This window comes from Prionailurus bengalensis, chromosome F2 (genome assembly GCF_016509475.1).
Source record: "Prionailurus bengalensis isolate Pbe53 chromosome F2, Fcat_Pben_1.1_paternal_pri, whole genome shotgun sequence".
In the NCBI taxonomy this organism is placed as follows: Eukaryota; Metazoa; Chordata; class Mammalia; order Carnivora; family Felidae; genus Prionailurus; species Prionailurus bengalensis.
Genome location: NC_057353.1, coordinates 19,060,046 through 19,073,879, shown reverse-complemented (window position 1 = coordinate 19,073,879; position 13,834 = coordinate 19,060,046). Strand labels below are relative to the sequence as shown.

General features: G+C 33.3%; 1 protein-coding gene across 1 annotated transcript in view; it reads right to left on the bottom strand.

Moving 5' to 3' along the window:
• The window catches only part of CF2H8orf34 (chromosome F2 C8orf34 homolog), a 413,397-nt gene that overhangs the window by 77,225 nt on the left and 322,338 nt on the right, over positions 1–13,834 (bottom strand). The window contains 1 exon segment of the mRNA XM_043601164.1: positions 7,351–7,427. Within this exon segment, the coding sequence (XP_043457099.1) occupies positions 7,351–7,427 (77 nt within the window).

Below are 13,834 nucleotides of genomic sequence, written 5' to 3'. Positions count from 1 at the left end.
AATTTATACAATAAATAGTATTATATTTTTGTAATAAAAATAAACAAGTTTGAAATAAAGAAAACTGTAACAGAGATGCCAGAAAGTTAAAGCAAATTGTAGCTGAAAAATATTTTGCACATTGAATGCTGAGATTGATGTTCATATTTTATTAACATTTGGAAATCTCTTTAAAAATCTGTGATGCTTGGAAAAGAAGAAAAAGAGTTCACTGTATTAAAAAGGGATGGTCATTCAGTATGACCCAACAGTCAAGATCCTTTCAAACGTAATGCCTAAAATAAATTTTTTTCCTAATGCTCTTTTAATACACATCATGTTAGGTCAACATAATAGCAAAATATATAGTATTTTTTCAGTTTGAATCAGCACATTCCTGACACTCAAACTTTATATGTGACCACTTCTTATAATTTGAAAAAAAAAAAAAAGAAAAGAAAAAAGAAAAAAAATGACCTTGGTAAGATCACTGTGGTTCAGAGGGAAAGGAAGCCCACAGATGTTTAAGCTTTTGTAGGAAGCAGTTTGCATCCAATCATTTTTATGCAGTCTATGTAGTTTTCTTAGCTGAAGAAGAAGATGATATGTAAATGAAAACCTTTTTGGGGGATCTTCCTGTTTTTTTTTTTATCTCCACTAAGTGACTTAATATTAACTTAATATGTTTCACACAAAAATAGGCCATTTCAACACACACCCTGCACATTTCCTAATCAGAGTATATATAGGGTTTTTACCTCACTACACAAACGTAATCCATATTGCTTTTTTTCCTTTTCAGTCTATTTACACCCCAATAAAATGAAATTTTCAGTAGTTGGCAATCATTTTAATAAATAATTAGCACTAGTTATCTAACTTGAGAATAAAAATAATATGCCCTTAATGTCTCTGGATTTTGATTTAAGTATGGTAAATTTCTAAACTGTATCATCTTTTCCCTGTATATATGTTGTCTCAGCATTGTAGAATGTTCTACCCTTTGCCCACTGATTTATAATGTCAGCCGTCTCATTTAGCAAATTCTATATTGCTATGAGCCTTTTGGGCTGTCTGTGTGTTAGTTCCATTGGTCCCCTTGTCTATTCCTGAACCAGTAGTTAATTCTGGTGTTGCAGGTCAACTCTCATCACTCTTTTCTGTCCATACAGTCTTTGGTATTTGGGCCTTGTTTTTCCTCTATGAATTTTAGAATGAATCTATCAAGGTTTATGAAAATTAAGCTGAGATTTTGAAGTTGCATTAAATGTAAAAATCTAAGAAAATTGCTATTTTTTTATAGTATCTTCTCACTCAACATTTTATATATATTTAGGTCATTTTTATATCTTTTAGTGAAGTTTTATCATTTTTTTCTATGTAGATATTATATTTAGAGTTATTTATAGCTACTTTATAAATTACTCTCACCCTAAAAAAAGAATTAGCAATAAAGTCAAAATACTGAAAATGCCAAAATGTATTTTCTCTTTTGCCCATCATATTTATAAGAATTAGTGGACTCATCAAGGGTTGGGACCTCAGAATATTAACAGCATGCCTATGATTTGCTTAGAAATCAATTGTTCTTTCTCTACATCAGTGCATATTAGGTCATTCTTCCTTCCAACTATCTCAAAAACAAAATTAAGCAATTAAAACAATCAATGTTTTAACAATTATTATGTCATACTTTATCATCTTAGGCCATTTTTTCCCCAATGCCAATGTAACATTTAGAAGTTACATTTTAAAAATTCATAGAAGTTTTTTAAAAAAATAATATTTGCATAGGTTTAGGCAAATATTTCCATCTTCAATGTGTTAGAAATCAACAGACCTGAAATGTCAAAAGGAAAAAATCTCACTAGATTCCAAAATGTAGTCAGATAACTTTCCTACTATAGTACTTAATTTTAAGCAGTATTTTTGGTGTCCTAGATCTGTGGATGATACAGACCAAACAAAATTCCCCAGGCTAGAAGAAAAAAGAAATGGTCAAAATCCTACAGAGTTGAGCAAAACGCGTACTAATTGCTGTTACTTAGCAGACAATTCGTTGCTACAATTAGCTGCCAGCAATTTGTCCACAGTATCTTTCAAGAGACGAAATCCACCCTAATTTATTAGTTCTATCTGGAGAGATGATACTGACATCCATTTCTTCTCTTTATTACTTTGCAAGAGTACAGTTGAAATTTGCTTAGTCTTAATTCCATAAATGCTACTTGGTGTCTATTTTTTCTCCACACATAATAAGAGAAAAAATTGCAACATGCTCATTAGCCAGTTCATTCAACATTGTTTCCATTGACCAGCTGTTTAAATCAGTGTACACAGAATTATAAACCTTCCGAAATATGTGTAACAGTATTTATTTATCATGAAATTATACTTGGGTATGAAAAAGAATTTGGAAGATGTTTACTGGAAACATTTAAATAGTCGAGTTGAGAAAAAAATGAAAAGACAAAATTTTCCTGAGGGGCGGGTCACATGCAGGGAAGAATATTAGTCAGAAACAAGATAGAAAGTAGGAGTATCAAAATTCATAAAGAAATTGTCTAGCGGTCCCCTAAATATTCTTACCTGTGGTTTATACTGGAAAGCTACTGGTACAATTCTTGTTAAGTCTACATGATAATCTTATAATTTTATATCTTTTAAATGTCTATGTCTTTTTTTGGCATGCCTTATGAGAGAAGAAATAAAGATCTGGCAAGAAGAAATGGGATAAAAGGAATGAATCTCCATGGGGACACACACTATTTGGCTTGAAAACAGTGTGTTGGTTTCTAGAGCAGAGAAATAAAAGGTGTTTGTGCAACCTATATATTGCAAAAAGTCATAAGATTTTAGCAGATTGCAAAATTTCCTTTCATTCTCAGCAATCAGTGCTCCGTGTAGGTAGTGGAATTCTTCTTTTAACGTAATTCCCAAGGGCACCCAGGATTTATTGAAAGAAGATTCCATGGTACTAATTAACAATCAGACAGGGACTAGAAATGCTGGTAGAACTCTGCCTACCTATGCACTTCATTGGCTGAATAAAGTGTTGTTGACCACAACTAATTCACCTAATTTTTTTTCCAGTAAAAAGAAATTCATTTAGAACAATGTTCTTCTTATCAAAATTCTTTTCCGAATTTGTACATCAGTTGTCTGTGTTACCAGAAGTCTGCATGTGTTTATCTTCATGCCTTCCAATTATAGTTGTTATCAAAAGAGAATCATATTTACATCTAACCCAAACTTACTCTTTTTAAACTTCATATTCACAAGATATAGGGAAAATGTGGTATGTGTTGGGTATTTCAACTTCAGACAATCAAGTCTACACCTTACTACTTGTGAGTGTAAGTAGAAAGAATCAATGAAGAGAAAGAGACAGACACCATCCACTTGTCGCTACATCACTAAACAAAAATTTTTATTTACTAACCAACAAAGCACAATATTAGTCAAGATCAAAAGTAATCAAAGTTTGCCTCTAATCCAGATGATTCCAGAATCACCTGTGTCACTTTTGAATCAAGTTTGTCATAAGAATGTTTTCTGAAACGTGTTATTATTTTGCCTTTCCCTTTCCTTCCAGGTCCCCTGCTAAAATTAAGATCCCGCTTCTTATCATGCTGCAATGGTTTCTCAGACGCCTACGGTAAGTAAGGACCCAAGCAAAACTAGTCTTTTATGTTCTAAACTTACTGATCCTTTCCACTCATAAAAATCTACTTGTCATGGGATCGCCTGGGTGGCTTGGTCGGTTAAGCGACCCACTCTTGATTTCGACTCAGATCATGATCTCACAGTTTCGTGAGTTCGAGCCCCATATCAAAGCTCCATGCTCTCAGCTTGGCATTCTGGTTGTCCCTCTCTCCGCCCCTCTCCTGCTCACACTTTCTCTGTCTCTCTCAAAATAAATAAATAAACTAAAAAATATAAATATCATAAAAAATCTACCTGTCATAATCCGGTACCTCAAACTTCTACTTTTTTTTTTTTAATTTTTTTTTTCAACGTTTATTTATTTTTGGGACAGAGAGAGACAGAGCATGAACGGGGGAGGGGCAGAGAGAGAGGGAGACACAGAATCGGAAACAGGCTCCAGGCTCTGAGCCATCAGCCCAGAGCCTGACGCGGGGCTCGAACTCACGGACCACAAGATCGTGACCTGGCTGAAGTCGGATGCTTAATCGACTGCGCCACCCAGGCGCCCCTCAAACTTCTACTTCTAGATAGTATAAACTATACTTCTAGATAGTATAAACTATCTACTTAATCTAATGAATAATTCTACCTTTGATATTGGTGGCTGATAATGGCCTAATTTTCATCTTTTCTATATTTATATGTGCTATTTAATAGTGACCCTAGAGCCTTAGTAACTGTACGGACGTGACAAGTTCCGTGAGAGTTTGAGGCACTGGGAAATAGGAGTCTCAGTTCTGTCTTCTCTGTGTGACATGGGACAAATCACCAGATCTTTTGGAAGCTCGGTATACTCACCTGAAACTTAGAGTACTACTGATTTCACTGAAGGGTTGTCAATCCTACATACATAAGGACTTGCAAAATTCAGAGACGATTGATATTAAGTATGTAAAAATGCTTAACAAAAAATATTGTAGAAATATGTGGTAGCATTATTATTACTACTATCATTGTAGTTAAACATAACTCATCAATAGATAAAGCACTTCACAAGGAAAATGTACTAAAAATAGAACTTTTAGTACCTCCTGAAAACTTTCCCTACAGGAGTCCTTTCTAAAATTTTTCTTCTACTTTAGGAAATGATGTCTACTTACATAAAATCTTACGGGAATCTGCTCATGATGGGCTAATCGGTATTGACTAATGAATAAGTTAAAGAAGAGATTTACAAAGAAAAAAAAAGTAAGATGTTGAATGTTAAATGCCTTTTTAAATTATCTTTTCATCTTCTCATTAGACTCATATATGTGTTTCATACTTTCAAAACAAAATAGAATTTTTAAGATTGAGAAAGATATAGAAATTGTGAAATTAAAAAATCATTGATATTAAATCTTTATGGATCATTGATCTAAAAAAAATGTCTGTACTCTATTTGTGACCTAAAGGCCATAATCAGAATCTGCAGCTTGGTATTTTCTTCCTAAGAGTCTCTTTTTGCTGGTTCATTTTTAATAAATAGATTTATCTGACACATCTAGCTTTAAACTTCATAACATGTACATATGCTAAGAGACATTTCAGAATGCAGAAGGAGGAGGAGGAAAGGGAAATTTCAAAAAAATGACCTGTTTATTTGGGGGAGGATAAAAATGTAAATCCAAATGTTGCCTTTACCTCATTCAAATATTCACAAAATATTTTAAACACAAGTTAAGCCACTGGGGAAAACAGTTTTCAAGAGTCTTTTACCTACTTATTAATATCCAATGCCCAACATGGAAAGTTAGCAAATAAGACAGCATGTGTTGAAACTACTCTAGATGGATTTCAACATTTGTGGCATGTTTATATTTTTACAGGATGTGACTCAAAATTTGCTTTGAAGTATTTTGCATTTCTTACGGTAATAACGAAAAAAGTTTAGCTTCCTTCCAATTCTCCATTAATATTTAGATAAAGCCACAATTTTCTCTTTGATTTACCAAAAATACAATCTTAAAAAATATTACTTAGGGATTTTGCTTCTAAAGTATCATCTGAATTTTTCTGTAATCCATGTTTTCTTCATAATAAAAGCAGCTGTCAAGTAGAAATTATGTTCAGGGTCCCGATATAAATTTATACATGTATTATTTATATTCGGCATACTTCTCAAAAGAATTAGTTATTTTGACATTAAATAGAATCATAGAATCTTTAAGAATCCAAAGTCTAATAACTGATAAGTGAAAACAAGCTAAATTGGCTTAGAACAAATCTTTGCATTAGGAAAGCACTTTGTGAGCACTGTGAAAAGAAAGCGAAAATCTCTCAGGGTCAGTTTGAAATCACTTGGGTAATAACCCCTTTGGGTTATTAGGCATTAGTAGGCAAGCAAAATACTATGGGACAGGATCTATCTTGATTTTAGAAAGTGATTAGGAAAAGAGTCTAGTGGCATTCTTTTACATATGAGGGAGATACCTGGACTTTGGCAAAATTCACAGATGATTAAAAACTGTTTGCAAACAGTAATGAATGAAACATTGTCACCACCTGAATGGTGACATGCCTTTGTCATCATGAGATTATCCAAATACTCTGAATTTTATAAATGCCAGAAAGTTCCTTTTTAAAAAGTTAATAAAACCCCAGATTATAATCCAAAAATAATATTTGTATCAACTACGTCCCCAGTGATACTTTCTGATGTGGGAACACTATTCGGAACCCTGGGTTTGGTTGTGGCAGAACCAACACTTTACAGTGGAGCTTGGCAAACAGGAATATGCTCAGAGAAAGTATCAGAGGTACTGAAATCTTTGAAAACTACAGTGTAAGAATTTGTTGAAAGAACAGATTGTGTTTTGGCTGAAAAAAAAAGTCTCAGATGAGAGATGCTACCAGCTTTTAATATCTGGAGATCAGTTAAGAGGAAGGAGAGAGGCCTCAGAAGAAACCAATCTTAAGACTCAGATCTCAGACTTTTGCCTCCGGAGCTGTGAGAAAGAAATTTCTGTTGTTTAAGCCTCCCAAGTCTGTGGTGCTTTGTTACAGCTGCCCTAACAGGCTAATAAGGAGAATATTGTAGTGTATAAACCCAGTTTAAATATTAAATTTAAGATGATGCAAGACTTTGATAGCAACTTAAAGTCTTTCCTGAACTTTATATTTGGAATTTACATGCAGATTTTATGTTTTCTGTGTTTATTCTTTTAACACTAAATTTGATTGAAAATCTTAAACCTAATGGTTTTCTCCCAATCTACTCTATTGAAGAGACACAGTGTAGCAAAAACTATCACAAAGACTTCACACCAATAATAGTAAGCTTATGTTATATGTAAACATTCAGGATATGCAGAACATTTGATTTTTATCAAGATGTGTATAGTTAAACATAATGAAGGTTAGCATGGCAGCTCATAATCTTTTAGAATATTCACGTGCACAAACCAGCAGTTAATAAGCAGAACTTAGTTTTTCCTAACTTATTCAAATCTTTTTCCCCAATTGCTGAAAGAGCTAAGTCCAGCCTCACTTGTATACCTGTAATCGAGCTGACCACCTACTGATACAAGCACTCAGCATGACTATGTGGGATATACCAGATGCACATCTGAAGATACTTCTCAATTTAAAGAATATTATTTTCTATTCCTTTTAGATGTTCCTATTGGTAATATACATTAGTTTTAGGAATTTTAAAAAAAGGAAGTAAATGAGTGTACTTACAGGTCCTGTCAATTTAGACGCTTTCTCAAATTCTTCCCCCTCTTCCATTAGTGCTTCTTCAGTCCCTGGTAAAGAATCTATTTTTTACAAAAAGAATGAATATATTATTGTCACATATTGCTTACTAACACTGTGATACATGAACCTATTATGAGAAGGATATTAAAATGACTGAATTGGTTATTGAAAAATTGTAGTGTCTGTGAGCTAGAATAAAGTGTAGAATGTTATTTATTTAGCTTAAAGACAACATACGAAAAATGTTCCGTATTTCTAATTTAGAATGGCACAATGAAATCAAAAATGTATAACAGCTACAGTTATGTTAGAGCGAGCTTTCTTTTGGTGGATGATTCAGCTCATTGTTGGAACTTTTATTTAATGTCCATTTTCTGTCTTATAATTTTATATTTGTTTGTTTTATCTACCAACTATCTTTTCTCCCCTTATTTTTGGCTATATTTAAGCCAAAATATATCGGTGCTATACTTAAGCACAGATTTGCGTTCTCCTTATTAAATGGGATGGCAAATTATGAAAAGTTTGGAGAAAGGCACATACTATTAAATGGTGGTGGGTTTTCCATTTTAAGTATCAAGCGAGAAGTTGTAATTACTTAGCCTGACTCGCCTTGAGGAGTGAGTATTGGCTTTCAAATACACGAATAAAATGATGGCAAGCCTTCCCATATATCTGCTGAGTTAAGTTAATGATAACAAGGAATTCTAAGGGTTATAAATAATTCTGCAATAAGGATAGATATGTGGAGCATTAGAAAGACTTTGTGTTTTAATAACCTTCTATTCAAATTTTAAAAATCAGTTAAGAGGAGGGTATTTTAAATCACTGGAAACTTTTAAAACTGATTTCTTATATTTATTAATATTTGAAAGAGCCATGATTCCCTAAAGACTTTCCTTTAGATTCACATACATATGCAGGCAGATTTTGTCTTCTGCATAAAATGTGCACTCTGGGAAAAAAATCAGAGCATTAAATCCTTCAAACCCTTAACGGTCACCTAAGACCAGGGAGACCATGGAAAGCTTAGCACAAATCCATAATCATAGCTTTTGAACCATGGAGCTCTGTCTCCAATAATTCAGAGTTTTAGGTTCAAGAAGAAAAATTACTAAATCCCAATGCACATAGTTTATCTAGATGTAAACGTAGATTTCATTTTAGAACACATAATTCTTTCCAACATAAAACTAACTTTGGGAGAATGACATATTTTCTCCAGTTGTAGATGAATTTTAAAATGTTATCTACTGCCCTTCCAAACAGAACAATGACATAAAAAGGAAGCAAATTTTTGTTGATAAAATCAACATAGGTGATGAGAATTACACCAAGTTAAAAAATATTAATTCATTTATGATGAGTACTTGAACCTCTATCTACTAAAACCCAGTTGTAAGGGTGACAGTAGGTAGATTATTTAAATTATAATGTATAAATTAGCATAATTTAAGTCCTGCAAAGATGAATTATATTCTACACAAGTGTGAGAGCAAATAATAGTGTAATTTTGGTATTCACTCACTAATTTTTGTTTCACTTTTGTGTTGAAATTATTATGTAAGTAGAATATTGACTTAGTAAATAATATTAAAATGTTCTATTCAATATTACAAAGCAAATTATTTCATATACAGAAAAAGAAAACCAACCCTCTTGAGAATTTGTTGATTTTTAAATTTAGAAGTACCACACTATAAGTGAGTTCTCAAGTTCTTCTCAGTGAGTTAATTTTAAAGAGTATTGTCATTCTGTTTGATTTTTGATGCATGTATGTACTAATCAATTCATTCATCCACTTATTTGTGTATTTGTATATTCATTTAAATTCAATAAATACCTCTGTGCCAGGTATTCAACTTCATGCTTTCAAAACAAGTTGAGCAAGATAATTTTCTATGACTATCTCTCTCAGAATATATTTGAATACCTTTACAGTATTAATTTTTTAAAGAGAAATTAGTATTTATAAAGGGAAGGTAGTGGTAGCTTTCTTTGGTTTTACATTCTGTTCTATTCTTGTTTTGGTTGAATTCTTCCTGGTTATTGGTGCCATATCCAGTGAGATCTACAATATAGAGAGGTCCATTCAACTTAGTGCAGAGGAACAATTATGAAGTGCTACCACAATATTTGCAAATTTATATATCTGACCATATTAAACAGTATTGAGTTGAAAGGACCCTTGTAAATAGTCCAAATCCAGTGCCAAAATATCAGTCTAATATACCAGTAGGGACAATAGACATCATGAAAATAAAATCTTAGCATTTAATGCATGGAGGAGCACACTCTATTTTTTAAGTGTCTGAGCTCACTGCTTATTAGCAATAATTGGTGGGTACATATGTGCAAGCTTTTTTGCTCTGTCTGCTCCAGAACAACTTCTGTATAAAAGTATACTTACTTACTTACTTACTTACTAATAAAGTATAAATGATTTTCAAAATACAAACAATGAACTTTGAGCTTTTTTCAATCACATGGAGGGGAAAATGAGTTTCTCAATATTAGAGAGTTTGTCTTGTCTTTTCATTTTAGAGAAGAAGAAGCCAAAGCATAGGAAGATAAAGTAATTTTTTTCAAAATCTAAGAGTATCTGGCAGCACTCAGAATAGAAGCTTAGCCAGTGTGGTTGACTGGGCATGCAGGCAGGAACCTCGAAATCTGTAGAGTTTATCACAATGTTTAGGTATGTCCAACTTCTTCCTCTCATTATTTTTACTCTTCCTGTTTTATGTCACAACAGGTTTTTTATGCAGAAAGTTATACCTACACATAAAAATATGTATGTTTACTGACCCAAGCTCAATTTGGATGTACAGTTCACATAAAAATCACATCAGCACATTTGGATAATGCCAAAAATATTTAATAACTGAATCTAATGATCTAACTTAATTGGAAAAGAGTGTACTAAATCAGAAACTTATATTTTGTCATTTGCTGATTAGGTCTACGAATATTTGAATGTGAAAAATTCAGGGTGTAAGAAATTCAAGAAAGGAACTTAATGAATATTTTTCCTCCAGTGGATGCAAATAGGTATAATCAACCACATATTAGTGATGATGCATCGTTAAATTTTCCAAAAAAAATTAAATCCCTACAATACTCAGTTATTATGCAAATGTGATTGTGGAAGGATATATATCTCCTTGGTGGATTAGTGGATTTCAGTGGTTTTGATAAAATTAAAAAGCCAGTAATTAAGTAATATCTGTTTTGTGTCTAGTTTTATATCAGGCATAATGGGGAACACAAGAGGACCTCAAGAAGCATATAATCCAATCGAGTGAGAAGAAAACACAGGAAGTAATTAAAAAACTATTAAGGAAAAAGGAAACAAACAAACAAACAAACAACATTGGTGGGGGCTAGTCACCAGGGAGACTTGACATGATCTTAGAACATAGGATCTGAATAGGCAGAGGGAAGGAGAAAGAACTTACTATGAATCAGGAAAGAATGGCTTATGTAAAGGTACACATGCAAGACTACCAGTGAGAAGAAGCCAGACACTCCAAAAGCTACAGTGTCACCAAATGGCCAGCCTGGGTCCTCCATGTTCCTAGTACCACCACATTGTTCAACTTTCACTGTCAGTGTTAAAGGTCTATCATGGTAGTGTGTAATCTCATCAGTACTGCAAGAGATTTAGATATATAGAAACTATTATCATTTCCTGTATTGTGCTACCTTCACATTGGTTTATGTTCCACAATACTTTGTTTTTTGTGTTTTTTTTTAATTTTTTTAATGTTTATTTATTTTTGAGACAGAGAGAGACAGAGCATGAACGGGGGAGGGTCAGAGAGAGAGACACACACAGAATCTGAAACAGGCTCCAGGCTCTGAGCTGTCAGCACAGAGCCTGATGTGGGGCTCAAACCCATGCACCGTGAGATCACGACCTGAGCTGAGGTCAGATGCTCAACCAACTGAGCCACCCAGGTGCCCCTGTTTTTTTTGTTTTTTAATGTTTAATGTTGTTAATATTTGACATGTAAAAAAGTATATACAGTTGACCTTTGAACAACATGAGTTTCAACTGTATGGGTCCCCTTGCACAGGATTTCTTTCAATAAATACAGTGCGGTACCATAAATGTATTTTTCTTATGATTTTCTTAACATTTTCTTTTCTCTAGCTTACTTTACTATAAGAATATAGTATATAATACATACAACGTATAAAATATGTGTTAACTGTTTATATTATCAGTAAGACTTCTGATCAGCAGCAGTCTATTAGCAATTAAGTTTTTAGGGACTCAAAAGTTATATTCAGATTTTTGCCTGTTCAGGGGATCAGCACCCCAAATCCCCACATTGTTCAAGGGCCAATTGTATACAATATATATGTAGATTAAATATATATATATATATATATATATATGTATATATATGTATATATATGTGTGTGTGTATATATATACAGTATATTTAGGTTACAAAGCACAGTGATAAACACCTCAAACCCACCTCCTAACTTAAGAATTAGAACATTTCCAGCAACCTACATATACCTGTGAGCACCTTCCTTATCCTATCTCCTTGTTTCCCTTATCCCTTGAGGACATCCATCATCTTGAGTCTTTAATTCCCTTCTTTAAATATAGTTTTATCACTTATATATATTTTCCTAAAGAAGATATTATTTAGATTTGCTAGTTTTGAGCTTTACAAAAATGGCATTCTATGACTTACTTTTGTTCAATCAATATTATGCTTTTAAGACTTGTTCAATTGTGAGCTGTGACTTCCCCATACTGAATTGGAAGACCCACTGTCATTTTCAGATCAGTTGCTTTAAATTAGATATGGTGAGAGTATTTACATCATCGAAAACATCAATCTCTACAAATCAGGGCTTTCTTTCCAAAGAAAGCTGTGTTAACATTACCAGCACACTTCTGATTTCATTCATCCTATGTGTGTACTTGAAACGCAGTTTCCTATAATGCAATAAGTCCACAGTGTATCCATTTTCCTGTCCATCAGCATATCAACAAAGTTTGTTCACATTTTATGGTACAGGAGACTTGTTTCCCAAGGATATTCACCCAGAAGTAGAGTTTCTGAGCTTTAGAGTATATGAATATTCAAGATTTTAAAATAATGGAAAACTGTTTCCAAAATTGTTTATACCCCACCTATAGTGTATGAGTTTCCTTTGATCTCTGTCTTCACCAGCACTTGCCTTTGCCAGATTTCCTAATTAACATCAAGCCAAAGATTGTAAAACAGCATCCTTCTATGGTCTTAATTTGCCTTTCCTTGATTACTAAAGTAGTCAAGCATTTTTCATGTGCTCATTGGCAATTTGTGTTTCCCCTTCTGTGAAATATCTATTTGTATCTGTTGCTTATTTTTCTATTGGTTTGTTGATCTTTATTAAATTGTACATTGTTTATGTATTCTAAATATTAATCTTTAATCAGTGACAAAATGTTGTAAGTGTATTTTGCTATTTTATGGCTTATCAATTTACTTATTTCTGACATCTCTTGATGAACAGGAGTTCTTAACACTCTGTAGTTGAATTAAAATACTGTTTTTAATGTTAAGGGATTTTTTCCCACCTTATTCTTTTTTTTTTAATATGAAATTTATTGCCAAATTGGTTTCCATACAACACCCAGTGCTCATCCCAACAGGTGCCTTCCTCAGTACCCAGCACCCACCCTCCCATCCCTCCCACTCCCCATCAATCCTCAGTTTGTTCTCAGTTTTTAAGAGTCTCTTATGCTTTGGCTCCTTCCCTCTCTAACCTTTTTTTTTTCCTTCCCCTCCCCCATGGTCTTCTGTTAAGTTTCTCAGGATCCACATAAGAGTGAAAACATATGGTATCTGTCTTTCTCTGTATGACTTATTTCACTTAGCATCACACTCTTCAGTTCCATCCACGTTGCTACAAAGGGCCATATTTCATTCTTTCTCATTGCCATGTAGTACTCCATTGTGTATATAAACCACAACTTCTTTATCCATTCACCAGTTGATGGACATTTAGGCTCTTTCCATAATCTGGCTATTGTTGAAAGTGCTGCTATAAACATTGGGGTACAAGTGCCCCTATGCATCAGCACTCCTGTATCCCGTGTTTTCCCATCTTCTTTAATATGTCCTTCTCTATCCAAATGTAAGGAAAATATTTTTCTATAGTTTCTTTTCTAACTAGCCCAACTGGATTTAACAACTGCATCTAGTTAGAATACTGAATAAGGATGCAGTGATTTATCTTAGACGTCATTGTCGTGGCATTACATCTACTTATTTACTTATTCAGGCAACATTTTGAAGTGCCCTGACATGATCTTAATATCCTGTGTGAAGGAGTTTGAATTTTGTCCCATAGAAAATAGAATGAAATAAGCATCTTCATATTTAGAAAGCTAATGAACTAAAAAGAGATAAGATAGTACACGGAGTGCCTATTTACAGGTTTGTTACCCTTGGCA